The sequence below is a fragment of the Numida meleagris genome, chromosome 2, assembly GCF_002078875.1.
Source record: "Numida meleagris isolate 19003 breed g44 Domestic line chromosome 2, NumMel1.0, whole genome shotgun sequence".
Taxonomy (NCBI): Eukaryota; Metazoa; Chordata; class Aves; order Galliformes; family Numididae; genus Numida; species Numida meleagris.
In genome coordinates, this window is record NC_034410.1 from 129,870,721 (window position 1) to 129,887,830 (window position 17,110).

The following is a 17,110-nucleotide window of genomic DNA, read 5'->3' on the forward strand; positions in this document are numbered from 1 at the left end:
GAAGAAGATTAACACCAGAGTCAGATAATTATAACACTAATTTGACATGAATTCCAAGGTGAAGTGCTACTTCAGCGAGTCACGAAGGGAACAGATCACGCAGGACATGTATCTCCCTCAAAAGAAAATTGTTCTGTGATGAGAGCATACAACTTTCATTTGGAGGACAGCTGAGCGGGCACCTAAGGATCTCTCCACCTAATTAAAAAACAAACAAGCAAAACCTCTCAAAATATCTGCTGGATCTTGCATGCCCACCTTTTGGTTAGAAAATTTCTTCAATAAACGTTAAAGAGTGTGTTCAGTATAGCATAGTTAAAACACAACTGCACAACACTATGTTTAATTTTTAATCTGGAAACATTCCAAAAAGTAAAGAAGATGCTTTCTTGTGTGGTAACATCTCTGTTGCCTAGTCTAGAGGCAATAAACAATTGCCTCTACAATTAACTGAGTATCAGTTTCAGTCAAAAGTGACTTTTTAATAAATTAGGGTGACATGCAATTCTTTATCAAAGATGAGTGAGTCTCTGTGAAAGGCGTTACTCACAGGATATCTTAATACACATTCCTGTCACTAAAAATCATTTCCTTATATCCAGATTACTTGGTAAATGTTTGAAAGAAACAAATTACTTCCATGTCATATATTCCACTCTCTCGAAGTAATGATTTTTTTCAGATGCAGACAATTTATAACTCCTGACTTCAAAATATACTATTCGTAAGAAATGTATTTGTACCTATATGTTATGAAATTATTTTTCCAAAGTGTGTATTTTTTATCCCCTTGCATTCCTCTCTCATGAGCTCATCCATTTAACAAATATACCTCCCAACTCATCTTGTTCTTTTTCTTTTTCCAGTAAGGAAGCAGCATGCCTTCTGTCTTTTCTGAGGATGTGTATTCCCTAGTTTTTTTCTTTCATCCAGGTTCATTCTTGTTCCGAAGAAAAGAAGCCTCAGGGGAGACCCTATAGCTCTCTACAACTACCTGAAAGGAAGTTGTGACGAGGTGGGGGTTGGTCTTTTCTCCCAGGTAACTAGCAATAGAATAAGAGGTAGTGGACTCAAGCTGTGCAAGGGGAGGTTCGGGTTGCATATTAGGAAAAAATTCTGCTCTGAATGGATGGTCAAGCATTGGAACAGACTGCCAGGGAAGTGGTGGAGTCACTGTCTCTGGATGCATTCATGAAACATGGAGATGTGGCACTGAGGGACATAGTTTAGTGGGCACGGAGGTGGTGGGTTGACAGTTGGACTTGATTATATTAGTGGTTCATTTTTTTCAACTTTAGTGATTCTATGATTCTATGACGCTGTGATTCTCAAATCCTTCATTTTTCAGGAAGGATCTTGCTTGTACTGCAGTGTAATTTGTATAGTTCTTCACGTTACTGTCGGAAAAAATTGAGTCTGTTCCTGCAGAAGTTATAAGATATGCCTCCAACTAGACAGATAGATAGATACAAGATAGATAGAAAGATATATAGATTAGACAGACAGTCTAATCAGAACCAGCAATTCTTCTTTTCAGATCTGTTCTACTAAGCCACAGAAGGAAGGAGAAGCTGATCTGAAGACTGTTCAGAACAGCAGTCAGACAAAAACTCTGCTCAGATGAAAAATTGCTCAGGTAAGCATTTTTTTTTTAAAGACATTCTCTTTCTAGAAGTTAAAACTCTAATTATCTCTTCAAACAAAGAAATGTGAAAAATGGCAGAAACTTGCTTTAGGATGATCCTACCTGCTGTTAAAGGAATTATCTGATACTTATCTTTAAATATTTCTAAGATACAAATAGTAATGTGAAAAATCCATTGCAAAACATGAAAGAGCAGGTATAGTAAATACTAATAAGGACAGGAGATTGAATTTAAAGGACTCCCCCTAAATTTCTTCAAATTTATATACCTGAATGTTTAAAACCGAAATGGTCTATGAGAGTTTGTATTCAAAAATGTGTTCTTAAAAGCAAAGGCACAAATTACACTGTATATGTGTATATGTTTTTGACATATGACTGATGTCAAAAATGAACTAGTAAGCATTTATGCCAATAAAAAAGAAGACAACAGAATAAATCTGAATAAGTCTTCTATTCTTCAGCTACTGTTTTAGATACCAAAGGAAGTTTAACTTTGTTTTCCAGAGTAGGGATTGGACACAAGTAGAAATGGAGCTAAAAGAACAAGGAGAAAAAGGTTGTAGCACTGTTATCACTAACTTTGTGGTAATTAAAGTATGGATTGAGTTGTGTATTTCCTACTTTTGAAATATTTATGGCTGCTTTATCTCTCTATTGATCTGTTTCATGTGTTGATGTCTGTGGAATACACTGAACAGGAACTGAATTCCATAAACCTTGGAGGCACCAGCAAGAAACTGAGTCAAAGGCAGTGATTACCTCAAGGATTTTCAGCTGGGTGAATCAGTGCTGGGTAACTCCTGTAACCATCACTGTTGTCAGTCACCTTTGCAGAGAATATCCCATGTACAGCCTTTCAGAGCTACTCACCATAAGGATCTCAAGTTAGGGTTAGAGAAAATACGCAAAGGTCTCATAAAACAAGAAGAGACAGAAACTTGTGAAGGTTCTAGCCGTACTACAGGCTGGTGGCCTGAGTCTTAGCCCAGCTTCAAAGCTGGCATTCAATACTTGTTTGTAACAAAACTTTCCACTGTTTTTGAGATTCTTTTCCCATAGGAACCAAATGCACTGAAGGTAAAAGAATCCCCAGAGATTTATCACTGCTGTTACATCACCATGAAAAAAAATGAGGCAATTAAGTCAGTAGTGCTCTTGATTGAAGCTCAGACTCCTTCACTTTACAGTAATCTCTAGTCTGTTCTACTGACTTTGTCCAACATTTGATGGGATAAGATGACCACAGCTAGAGGCTTTGGGTAGTTACATTGGTGAAAGAAGAAAAAAACTATATCATAACTTTTTTCATGATTTATAGGATAGTTATCAGTAAAGTCCGAAATAGATACTACAAAAGCGAACTATCTACGAGAAGACTATAGTACCCATAAAGAAAATGAAAATGGATTCAGACTGCTTGAACTAGACAAAACCCCCATAATCCAATCCTGAACAGGTTCATACTGTTGTAATGGAAATTTTAAAAAAAGAAGTGGTCTAAGAAAAAGCAAATGAGAAAATACCGGATTAAATTTCTATAATTCATGTGGTGTGTATAAATTAAAACAAAACATATGTAGAGAACAAGTTAGACTGCATACACAAATTCTAATTTCTTCATAAGTAAGACTGGTATAATTTTAAAATCTCTGGTTCACCTCCCAAAGAATGATGTTTTGTATTTTATTTGACCCCAAATCAAAACAGAGTAGAACAGTTTTCAAATTTTCTGCTAAATTAAAACTCCAAACAGCCTGATTTTCTATTTTTATGTGTGTCCAATTTTGAAAATCATTCAAAAATATTTGTCATTTCAATATTATTTTTATTTCACATGCATTATGAAACAGATTATATAATCTGATAGTCCATTGTTGGCAAGGTCCGATCTCAAGAACCTAAATGGTTAATTTTTCCCTAAAATTTATATTTTCTAGTTATATAAAAATACTGAAAACAAAGTGTCCTTGGAATCCCAAATGATATTTTGTTTAAATAATCTGACATTCCTTTTATTTCTCTCTTTTTTTTTTTTTTTTGAAATGATAATTCCTGCAACAGAACTTTTCCCCACTTAAATTATTACTGACTGGACCTTGTTATTTTTTAAGCATTTTAAATACTCCTTCCGTATGGTACCTTTTGAAAACTGTTGGAAAAAAGATTTTCCTCTTCCAAGCTGATAACACAGTTCTGAAAACTTCACTGGGAATGTCTTGGAAATGAAATCCAGTTCTAAGGGACTCAAAGAAAGAAACTCCATGAAGAAGTTTGATGAGGGAATGAGTGAGAAGCTCAGAAATTCTTTAGACTGGAGTATTTTTTTTTTAAGTTTGCAATGGGAAAATAATCAGCTAATGTAATGTCATCCGTAATTTGGTAAGTTATTTATTGTCCTTTAATTCTATTTGAAGTATCAACATTTCCAGTACATTGTCTTAACTGGCAGAGCTGTTGTGTGGATTGGGATAAACCCCAGTAAAACTCTTCATTCCTAACTGAGAAGCTCCAAATTCTGAAGGAGTTCCCCTTAGTTGAAGGCATTCATGCATTAGGAATATCAGCACATCATTACCCATCAATGTCACAGCAATTCCAGACTTCAGAGGGGCAGACAAGACAGTAACATTCTTTGCTATATATGCCTGGATATCATCTCATTTTAATCTCAGTAACTGAACTGACAGAAACCCTAATTCATTCAAAATAATATTCAGCTGAGTAAAAAAAGGGTATTACGACTGTAAATAGTAACAGGCATGAAAAAGGCCGTTCATAAAAGACTGCAGGACAACATCACACCATATAGACAGAACCGCCTGCTTAAGACAATGGGAAGTACTATTTGAAATCTAACGTTCCTACGAACGTACAGCTATTCCACATTTTTTACCTTACCATTTTGTATTCTTTCCAGCCTTTCTGGAAATCCAGACTCCCATCTTCTCGGTGCTGTATAACTGTCCATCCCCCACCAGTGATTTCCATATTGCAAAAGACCTGTGCAGTAACAAAAAAGAAGAGATACTTGCATTGGAATCCTGTCATTTTAGAGGTAGAAAATGTGAATAATGGAATTATGGAAGCCTGTTTCCATATGGATTCATACTTTATGCCTTTGATGGCGTGCTCAGACCCCATATATGTTCAGTGTAATTCTCTCAGTAAAGTCTCGTGTTCATTCAGAAAATTACGCAAGAATATCTCCCCATCACCTCCTCAGCACCTTCAGCTTTCCTCTTCACACTGCCTCTGCATTCCTTGTCTACTTTCTCTTTAGTTTCTCTAAAACTAGTACCTTCCTCTAAAGAACACCTCTAAACAAAGAGGTGTATTTTTCAGTGATAATAATGTTTTCTATGGCTTTTAGCAGAATTGTCCAATCGACAAAGAATCTTCAGGAATTCTTACAGAAAATATCAGTTCAAGGAGTCCTAAATGTAGCAAAGCTTAGATTAATCTGTTTTGCTTTGTGGTGTAATGTATCAGTGTGTCAGACAGCATCTGTAAACACGGACAATTGATCTCAGTCTAAGCCTCCTTAGAGATGATGGAGAACATAGGAAGAGGCTCAAGTACAGATATCTTACCACAGTAAGACATGTACTGAATGTCTAAGGCCATATCCTTCCATTATAACACTGAAAAAATCTGCTAGATATTGATATTCTGTGTATTAAGGATAATTTAACAATATAACAATTTTGCTGAAGCTCGATGTAAGTATGTTTTCAGTTGAAAGCCATTAACAATCCTAAATAATCCACGTAATAATTAAAATGGATATTTAATTTTTATTCATTTGTCACTCTTCTTACTCTACCTTTTTTAAAAATATAGAAGATACATTATGAAAAATTACAAATACTACTTACACATTCACTTTTCTTGGTATGTAGTGATAGCATTCATTACTGTATGATACAATTTTAAGATCCAGCTAAGCTTCTCAGTGCTACTAATTGAAGCAAATGTTCCTGATTTTCATTCCCAAGTACTCATCCACCCCAGAGTGGCACTGCAAGTATCCGAATTTTCACTTGACTGTGTGCTTTTATAGATATATTTCCTTTTTTAAGAAAGTTGATACTATGTGAGAAGGTGGAAGAGGTGCCACCTATCAGTTTAGCATTTGGCATTCACATCAGCAAGACAGCACGGGACAGTAACTTGGAGCTTTAAGTTTCTTTGCCAAATCAAAGGTTAATATCCAATTCATAATATATCTCATTTGACTAGAGAACCATATTCCACCCTCAGGCAAAACAATTTAAATCTCTCCTTCTCATAACCATTGCCATAGTAATCCTGTGCAAGTACTTTTGTTTTAATTTGCTCCAGGCATGACAAGCGAAGACGCTGTGTAGGTACAGGAAGGAGACAGAATACTGAACAGTGCAAATATGTGAGCTTCATTTAGGTTAACCACAAGAAAAACCACAATTATTTTACAAATATTTTGGCCCTATTCTGTGTTCACAGAAGACAGTGAGAGTCAAAACATTTATCTACAAGATTTAATTTCTTAATCTGATTTACAGTGAGAATTTCTAAATGATGGATTCACTTTCCATACAAGTCATGTAAAGCTCCCATGAATCCGTGCCAATTTCTGAAGCATTAAATCCTCATCTGTACTAAGACTACTCATTTTAAAGACACACACGTGCACACACACACACACAAAATAATGCAAGCCTTTTCATTCTAAAATATAACAAAACACCTATTAAAATACTTGAATATTTTCTAAATAATATAGCAGATTAAAAGAGAAAACTGCAGAGTGAAAGAAAGATTTATAGCAGCTGTCATTGTGTGGTCTGGCATTTTCTATGGTGGTAGACACAAACACCTGCCATACTAACAGGGGTGCCAAGCTCTTTATAGATGTTTGCTGTGCACAGTTCTAGCCAACGAATGTCCTGGACTGGCTGCTGTCCCAGACAAGGTCAGAGCACTCAACCATTAAACAACTTTTAGCATGTTCTGATGTTTAATCCTCTACCACATAAAGAAAAGGATGAAGAAAAGAGACTTTGAATTTTTATGCATCTCTACATTCTGAGTTTATCATCAACAAAAAGAACCTGGTTTAAATTAAAAGGGTATCCAAAGCATTTCACTAATGCCTTCCTTAAATGCATGAGTAAGAATACCCAAGCTATTAAAAGGCATATATGGAATTATTTGTACATAATTCACATTTATGGATTAAATTACTAAAAATGTATAATAATAATGTAGAGATCAGTGCAATTCTACTGTAAACAAAACTAGTGGGATTACCTCATACTGTACTTTAAGCTCTTCTACACTAAGACTTCACAAGTCTACACTGTAGATTTGTAGCAACAAGCTCAAGATCAGCCATTTGAAATTCAGGGAATGTCTGTCTGATACGGAAACCAAGGCTGGCGGTAATCAAGCAAGAGCCACAGACTCCACAGTGCATGCAGCCTGCATATAGTTAAAGAGTTAAAGTTCTGACAGATACACACCAGGAGGTCATCAATGTGAAGCTGGCATACAGTTCACAGGCAGAAAGCAGAGCAGTGGGGTGAACACAGAATTCATGGCAGTCCAGATTTTTTGCAGAGTTGTAAACACACAGATACACAGACCCTGCTAGCAATTTAACATGACATTTTCAGTGCAGTGCACACAGAAATTTATAGAAGTCATCTTTGTGATGACTTTGGAGGATGGTAGAACAGAGCCATACACTGAAGCATGATAGGATATGGAGACGCTGCAGGCACCCAGAGCTGTCCCCTTGGCTTCCTCCAGTTCCTGTAACAGTGATGACCTCACTCTCACTGCACCTTTGTCCTCATCAGCCCCACTTCCCGCAGTAGCTGACCCCACCTGTGCAGGGCCCTGAGAGAACTATTGCCTTTGCTGTCACTATGACAGAGGGACAATTGTTTATCAACACCATCAAGCACCGCACACACACACACACACACCTCAATGTAAGCTAATTAATTAGCTTAATATTTTAAGGCAATCCTTTTCCCAACTCATAAATATGGAGTATTATTTAGGTCCTTTTCATCAGAAACGAATCACTTGTTTTTCATGTAGGGTTAGAAATTTTAAGCCAAAGAACTGTTGAAGCTAGAGGCGTGAAAGAAAAATTGCAAGCTGTTTTTTTTTAAGCACATAAAAGTGAGGCATATAAATGATATGGAGCTGTAAGGTATGAAGAGCAAAATTATTATAACTGACAGTAACATTTGTATAGATGATGAAGGGGCATTTGTCATTCGATGTTAGGATGCAAAAAAGTATCCCTTAGGAAATACATAATGTATGAATGAATGTCTATTTGAATGAAGGTCTATTTTTGTATCCCAAAGTATAAAATTGCCAGAAATGAGGCTGTTGCCAGTGGCTGCAGGTATTACAGAAGGCAACAATTTATTAGGTCACCTCAGAAACACAGGAATTGTGCATTACTGTTGTGGTAATCCAGATAACTAAGGCTGCTTTAAACAAATGGGTATGTCTCCGTGGAATTCCTATCAGGACATTAGCTTGGGTCCCAGAGCAATCTAACCGTGTCAGTGTGGTGCTACCTCTGGGCTAATTAGTTCTGCCACAGTGATGCAGAGATCTGATTTTGAAGCCATCTCAGCTGGAGTTGGTTCAGCTATCTCTGCACAGCACTACCTTGCAGACTGTTAATACAATCTTAATGTCTGTAAAAAACATCTGTTAAAGCAATTAGACTCCTCACTTGACTAACATGAACATGCCCAGGATCAGCTCTTACTGTGTTATCACTAGTGCAAGACAGAAACACGTGCTAGCAGAAACTCTCTCAACACACACACATGTTCTTACTAAAAAGGAAGCCTCCAGGAAAAAAGTAATACAGTGATAACAGCTGAACTGTGCTACCTGTACTGATTGACAACAGTGTCTGCAAACAGTGATATAGTACAAACACAGAGTAGCTTCCATAGTGTCGCTGCACTTGTATTATCAGTGAAGTGTGTTTAGGGTAAAGATACCAGGAACATTAGTGCTACAGTGCTTTCAGGCAGCTACTGTTTTTCACTGCAATTCAGATTCTGGAACTTTAATAAGGCTAAGTAAATCCAATTTGTACAATTCTGAATTTGATGTAACATCTCTGTTCCGAGCTGAGCAGCTTCTATAGAACTGCTTTTGTTCTTGTCCTGTTCAGTAATGCTTAAAGGTGTCTCTACATTTCATATCATGTTCATTCATATTCATCAGAGCTATATTGGCCTTTGCCCAAAGCACTCTCCCACTCCAATTGTAATCATGGTTTAATGAACTCTAATTCCTCAGTAAACTATAATGTGTTGACATTCAGAGGCTTCCAAAGGCTGTGCAAAGCCAAATTCACTTTAGAAATAAATTTTACATATCTTAGTATCATTGTAAAGTGCCTATAGAGAGTTACACTGGTAATACTTTTAATTGCATTCTTCTGTTTTGCAGGGTCACCTGCAAACAGGTCTCACTGCAGCAAGAATAAAATCACCAGAAAGACAGAGTTCCGTTCCTTCTGTCCAACCCACTTGCTGGATGACACTCTATTTTTCCCTGGCAAGTAACCAGCCCATAGCCATAGTGGGGCTGGTCCCAGTAGTGCCCTGCCAGAGGGACAAGCCAGCCTTTATTCCTGCATAAATTAGCCTTAGCCTGTTCGTTCACATTCCTAACTACAGCTGGCTCAGTTTAGCCCCAAAAGGATTCTAGAAAAAGCTTCCTATATAGACAATGTTTCATTTTCATCCAAAAAAGCTCCCAAAGATATTTTCAGAGGAAAAGAAAATACAAGATTCATCATTTCAAACAGTGCTAATATTTAAGATGTGTTCTCTGCAGTCAAATATATTCTTCCTTGCTTTGTACAAAAAAGTACGATTTTTGTAAATCTTCATACTAAAATCCATTAATTCTTCTATTTCTTTCACTGATACTACATCATCTCCTCATCAGCTTCCTCATTACAACATTTTATGAAAGAAGATAATATTATAGAAGAAAAGAATAAATTTATAATAGAAAATAATAATCTTCTATGCCTTATTGCAGACTTATTTGGGGTCATAGACAGATTCAACTGAACTTGCTGAGTGGGAGGAAGTGAGTCAACTCTTGAGTGCATGTTGGAATTTAGGAAGGATTCTCTGTCAGTGAGAAAGAAGAATGTCTGCAATACTACACTTAATCATTTTCTTCATTCTACTGTATTTTTTTCAAGATTGAATATAACGAGGTTTATTTGTTTCAGTTTGAAGAATGAGAACTTCCATAAAGGCTTCAGATGCTCCTTTTAAGGTCAGGGTAACATCTCATTAACAAAAATGAAAATAAATCATATATTTGCCTCACCTTTTTAGGATCTGACACATTGTTAATATAAATAGTGTAGACACCACTTTTGTTAAAACCAGATTGGTATACATCTGCACAGTCTCTGAAAGGCTTTTCTTCCTCCTTCTTTGCATTCTTAAGTAAAACTGCAACACAGAGAAAAATACGGTACTGTAAGTTACAACAGTGATCTTAAACATTTTTGTATGAAAGAAACTCACTTTTGCACATTGTATTCACTTTAAACATTCACAGTAATAACTATGCTGTGGTCCTTAGTAATTTAGTAAATTCTATTAAATAACTATTATGAAACTTTCAGACAGATGGCAGAGGAGGCACCAGCAGAAATAAGTCTTGATGCAAACAGAGCATCCTGTCTACAGAGAGATGAGCACAGCAGATTCCTTCTTGAGAGCAAAGGACTGTGCAGCTGCAGGTGTTGCGCCTGAATAAAGCTGTGTATGGGAGGTTGTCAAAGAACACTCCAGCAACAGCATGTGGAGGTGGACAAGCTTGTTCAGTGCTGTGATCCAAGACAGACTTCACCTGAGAGAGCAATACAAAATCTGGAAGGAGAGAGCCTATGCCTTTTCTCGATGATGCACTGCCTTTTGAGCAGCCTGGGGGCTTGCAGCAAGGGAGTTGTTTGCTTAAGTTTGTTTTTTGGGAGGAAGAGAATGATTTCATGAGTTTCACATGTACATAGACGCAGCCTAGGGGAAAAAAAGAAAAAATGGTTCTTCTGAAGTCCGTTGTTTAGAGACGTATTTAGTCTTTCCATGACTCAGAACAGGAAAACAATTAATATTGTAACATCGGTGCAGATCTTGACCCTGCAGGTCACAGACCACCCATGAAGGCTGCTCCAAAAGTAATGCCTCCTATTTTATTATGTTGACCCACAACATCAGAGGTGAATGTTGGTGGTACGGCAGTAGAGGTTGGACCTTTCCACCAATATTTCATTACATTTTCTTGCCATGTGTCAGATGGCAGCAGAGGGGCACTCTGACATGGAAGTGTGTTTGGAGAAAAGGTGTGGAATTGAATTCCTCCATGTGGAAAAGATTGCATCCACTGACATTCATTGATACTCGCTGAACACTTATGGAGACCGAACAGTGGATGTGAGCTCAGTGAGGCGGTAGGTGGTGCATTTCAGCAGTGGCGACAGCGCGTCACCTCCGTTGGTGCACGTGTTTACAAGTGCAGAATGCAGGCTGGCAAAAATTAATCACTCTGCCAAAATAGATAGCTAATGGGGGTGACTATGTTGAAAAAGAGTGTACTGTAGCTGAGAATTTGCTCTATCAAGCAGTGTTACTGTGCTCCTTGTATCTGTTGTAGTTTCCACAGTAATAAATAGGAGGCATTACTTTCAGAGTGAATTATGTACACAGTCTAGGCTGAGAAATCAGGAGGGAATATTTGAGGATCCCAGTTTTGAAGAGCCAGGAGATTCCATGTAGGAGGAGTGTCATCTGAGAGTGTTCCCTTCACTTTCACAAACAAAAGTAGTCTGACCCCACACGATAACAAAGAGTATGATTTCATTCCAATATCACATACTTTAAGCACATCAGTATTCCCATAGAAATCGATCAGTCTACTCAGATTCTTAAAGTTAAACATGTCTGTAAGTGCTGTGCGTGGCTCAGGCTAGCACTTCATTAATCCCTTCAATAAGGAAACAACATTTAAGTCCTCCAGACACAGTCATTGTCTGGTGACACACACATCTTTTTTCAATTTTTTGGCTTGAAAATCTGAGTTGTATGTAGAAAAAGGACCACATCTTATTCACTCTCAATGAAGTGGTCCATACTGTAAATCTGATGCTTAATGATAACGGTGTGCAAAAGAGCAACAGTCTTGCACAGCATGTGGCATCCTGGCCATAAGAGAGTTTGCTTTGCAGCATGATATACTAACTCACCTCTGAACACTTCAAAACAATATCTTAGCATGGTAAATTTCTGCAAGGTTTATTGGCATTTATATCATTAAACAGATGCAGAGAATGAGGAAGAAAATTGTTAAGTACTTTGCTCCAGTGGTTTTGTGAAAAGACAAAAATGGAAAAACAGTGAGAAGTCCAGACTTGAACTGTAAGATTATCCTACTCTCTAGGTACAGACACAAACAAAATCCTCTTATTTTTCCTTTTCCATGCATATGATATGCTTATTGTTTTTATCCTACAACATCAATAAAAATAAAACTAGGTTCAGATACTTGCATGTGAACTTAATTTGGAAAATCAACTCCTTTGGAACTTAGAAAAGAAAGGCAGTGCTGGTGGTGCAGTAGGTGACACTTCCCTGTGAGATGGCAGAAGATGAGGCCCTCAGCAAGGCACACAAAACAGTGCACGAAGGTGTCAGTTTTTAAAGAAATCACAGAAGTGAGGCCTTCATGACTCGTGTTAATTAAAGATTTCACAGTACTTTTCTGTAAGCAGATGGTGTTAGCATCAGTGGCCAAAGCCCAGCTTGAATAATTACTTGGGGCTGGAGCCAAATCCCAGAGGAGTTAAAGCAAAGCCTCCCATTGATTTCAAGGGGCTTTAGATTAAATCCATTCTTCCTGGCCTGAATTTCTCTAAGACTGGTGTTTCAACTGTGGACATTAATTACTCTTGTCTAAAAATGTATTTGGTGTACAGAGGCAGAGTCTTCATTTCCTTCAGTTTTAACTACTTATATTTAATATGTATAATACAAATAGAAAGATCATCTTACCTCTATTTTACCATAATATACACATTGCAAAACACTTAAGAGTCACTCAGGGATACTAAGATTTGAATTTGGTTCCTTTTTAACTGAAAGTTAGACGAAAATTTAAGGATTGTCTCCAAAAGTTAATATTATCCGATTTTCAAATGAAGTAAGATTTTAATTTCAAATGAATTAGAATTAGATTTGAAAAGAATTTTCTCAGGAAATGAATATCTAGAAAGCATACTTAGAAAACTATTTTTAGCTTTTGCTTTGAGACTAGAGAAAATGCAACAAAACTCCTGTTGACATCAGAGAGGAAGGTGATAGACAAATGCCCTGCATGTGCTCAGTTTCTTCCTTCCCTTCAGTATCAGCCAGTTGAAATACCCAAGTACACAGAAAGCAGATGTGGTAATTTCCTATAGACTAAGCAACCCAATTATTTTACAGCAGTGTGTTCAGTACATGCACTGAACCACTGTAGCCAGGAGAAGACGGCTTTCTTAGGTGCCTGTCATCCCTCTCTCAGAAGCCGAGAATGAAAGCTCAACCACTTGTGAAGCTGCTGCTGAGCTGTTACATGTTGCAGCACAATACATTTAGTAAGACCAGAACAAAGTTAAGCTTTCCTGAACAGATCAGGCTGTAATTTGCAAGAGCCCAAGGATATCAGAAAATTAATACTCAGGAATGTTACTGGTAATGCACTTTCAGGGTAAAATATGTTTTCTTCTAAGGTTTAATTTTGTTTTTCTAACTCAGTATTCCATATAGCTTCCAAATCACTTCTATCACTCAAAGGTTTTTTTTTTTCCTACGTAGGATGCTCCAAAAGTAATGCCTCCTATTTATTACCATGGAAACTACAACAGATACATGGACTACTATTAGATAGATCAAATTCTCAGCTACAATACCCTGTTTTTCAACATAGTCACCACCATCAACTGTGCATTTTGGCCAGCAATGAACAAGAGCCTGCATACCACACAATCTGCAGAGGTTACCTGCTGTCACTGTCATCACCGCTGAAATGCACCACCCACTGCCTCACTGTGCTCACATCCACTGTTTGGTCTCCATACATGTTCAGCAAGCATCAATGAATGTCAGTGGATGCAATTTTTTCCACACGGAGAAATTCAGTTCCACACCTTTGCTCCATCCACACTTCCATGTCACATGCCATTTTGTCAGAGTGCCCCTCTGCTGCCGTCTGTCACATGGCAACAAAATGTAATGGAATGTTGGCAGGAAGGCTCCACCTCTGCTGTCATATCACTAAGACCGTCTCTGAAATCATGGGCCAACATAATAAAATATGAGGCATTACTTTCAGAGCAGCCTTTGTACAACATTACATAGACCTTAAATCCTTTACACATCCAATGAATGATACACCAGCTGACATATGGTAAATGTGTGAATAAATATTTTAAAAGGAATAAGGTTCAGAGAAGGAGTTTTAAAACAAATAGTGTAGCCATTAAATTTCTTTGTTCAGCTTAAACATCTTAACTTTCTTTGGAATTTTCAAATGTTAGTTTAGCTGTTTTCTGATATACTGGTTTATGTATCTGAAGAAAAAGATATGTCTATGTCAAGTAAAATAATATTACAATTTTAAAACCTGAATAGTTAGACAAAATTTGGAGCCCTGGAAGAGTTTTTTGTGTTTCCTTTTTTGGATGAATAAACTGGTGATGAAGTCATGCCCCTACAAAGCCATAATGCCTATGTGTAAAAACCTACTTTCCTAATGAGAAGATGAATTAACAAGTAAAATCAATTTATTTCACTGTATACCCAAAAGACTTCTGCTTAATTTTCAGCCCAGTAACTTTCTCCTTGGTCGATACTATCTACGTTTCCCTACCCGGGGAATTACTTCTTTCAGCTGTCAGTTCTTTTGCTCTTTTTTTTCTCCAAAGCCTTGGATGATGGGTTGAGCCCAGGTAAAATAGTAGATATCTTCTCTATGTGCCCAGGGCTCTGCCAGATGGCTGCTCCCATGTAAGTGTAACAGCCCTGGCAGGGTGGTTACTCTACAGCTTCACAGGAGAGGAATCCAAACAAACGTGGTTTCTGCTGACCCAGGAGCTGTGAGATGCCAGAGCTGAGCGGCTCTACTGCTAGTAAGTGCTTAGTTAATTAGTTCCTAAAAGTTATCTCAAATGAAAGAAGTCTACTTCTCTTCTGAAATATAAAGCAATAGCAACAAACTCTAAAGAGGAAACAGCTCCTGAAATACGTAGTAATCTAAAGTCATCCTCTAGGAACACAAAATATAAAATATGTAATACATATCCTTTTTCTTATATATATGAAAATTATCTAATTCGATCTCTACTAGAAAAATATTTCAAAATTAACACACTGATTTTTTTAAGAATTCTGTTTAGGAAAATGAAGTACTTAATTCACTATTTTTCAAGTCTCTCAGATATTTGGTGAACGAACAATGCAGTTTGTCTATAAATAATAAAGAATATCAAACTGCAGTTCATTATGTTGACTGAATCAATAAAATCACATTCATATTTACTAAATGTTTAAGCTCTGAACTGACATATTTTTGAAATCAGTTGAGACTGAGTTAATCACTAGAGTCCTGTGTCCTCTGATACTGATACTGCCAGTAAATGAAAGGCAGCTGTTGTTTTTGTGTATGATGGTGACCTAGTTGGACAGATATTCGGACTTCTGCAGCGTCTTATTTAATTATTTTATTTTCATGGCTTCAGTGTTTTATTTACACAAATCTAATTTTCTTATAAGATGCAGTAGTCACCATATATACCAAAAGGTGCTTTTGAATCTTAGAAGGAAAGGTCTCTCTCCAACATCTTATTGGCAAATATATTTTATCTAAATTCTAGCTGCTTTGTCAAAAGCATCTCATGTGAAAAATTCTGGCTCAGATGAGAAGCTTCTAAAAAATTGAAAAGGAGAAGCTTGTAAACTGGTGTCTTTCTACCTACAGCAGCAGCATTCCAGGACAGGGTCATTCAAGGACTACAGTGTGGTAGTTGCTGTCTGTATCCAGGCTGCAAGCAAAGTTTGCCTTAATCTTGTCATGGTTCCAGACACACAGTTGGGGAATCCTACACTTCCATAAGATATCATGTATCTCTAACCTCTTTTCTAGCCATTTGGGTGCAGCTGCTGTGCTCCACTGCCTTTCTAGTTAAAATCGCAAATAGCACCCGGCTTGCGAAGAACTGAACTGGGAACAGTTTGATAATGTTATCAGAAGGATGTCAGTCAAATATCCCCAGTGTGGAGGCCTGGAATATGGCCCACACCATGCATATATGTTCCCTGAGTTAGCACCAGGAGTCACAAACATTTGACAAAGGGTGATGGTTATTTCTGTTTTGAGGAGGAAAAATACTCAAAGTTACAGCCACTCAGTTTTTTGCTGACTTACAGCCAGAGGTACAGTGTGTCATTTCAGTGGCCTAGTCTTGCAGATACCAACCTCCACTTGAGAACAAATATTGAATTGTGATCTAATAGATGTCTGTGCTACGCCAGTGTTCCCTTCAGTAAAACAGTTGTGCTGCAAATGCTTTGTGCACCACAGAAACAGGCACAAAACTGGAAGCATGCTTCAACTTAGATTTGTTCTCCAGATAACCATGGTTTTGCCTATAAACTGAAATGATAGCCATGTAAGAGCATGTTTCAGCACCTGGCAAAGAGGATTAGAATAGTGCATTTCCTAGATTCCAGTCTGTTCAGATACATAAGAAGCCAATCATTTCTACTGCATACTACAATTTTTTCACTGCCTGAAGTAGATCTAATATATTTGGTGGACTCTGTGTCACACTATTCATTGTCTTTTTTTTTTAGTCTTTTTTGTTTAGTTTTTGAGGCTTAGGTTCAAATATTTTGTACTGTATTTGAGCACATCATGAATTACACTGTGGTACATATTTTTCTGATTTCTTTCTGTCAATTTGTAGTAATTTATAAGATTGTATAATTTATAAATTTTTTCATTTCAATCATTAATAGGCCAGAAACAACTCCCATGCTTTCCTTTCAAGATTTACTTGGGAATTTACCTTGAACTCACATGGCTATTTAAGCTAGAAGGAAACAGAACTCTAGAACTCCTTCCTTAGGCACACTCAACTGTTGAATAATGAGAATGGAAAATGCTGACCTTACTTTGAACTTTCAGAGTTTATGGCAGTATAAGTTAACATTTTTATTTTATATTTAAGGGAGCATTTCATTATTACCCCCAAATAAATCTGCAGTGTCATTTAAATGAGTGGTGCTGCTCTTCCCAGTGCACTACATGATGCTATGATGTGGAATACCGATAACCAAAAATCATAAAACCATGACACTGTTGTTCACAATC

General features: G+C 37.2%; 1 protein-coding gene across 1 annotated transcript in view; it reads right to left on the reverse strand.

The window, feature by feature from the left end:
• ANGPT1 (angiopoietin 1) overlaps window positions 1-17,110 on the reverse strand; it is a 159,667-nt gene that overhangs the window by 42,499 nt on the left and 100,058 nt on the right. Inside the window, exons 5-6 of the mRNA XM_021388672.1 lie at window positions 10,025-10,152; window positions 4,547-4,648 (exon numbers count right to left, since the gene is read on the reverse strand). Coding sequence (XP_021244347.1) covers window positions 4,547-4,648; window positions 10,025-10,152 — 230 coding nt within the window. The remainder of the gene's footprint in view (window positions 1-4,546; window positions 4,649-10,024; window positions 10,153-17,110) is intronic.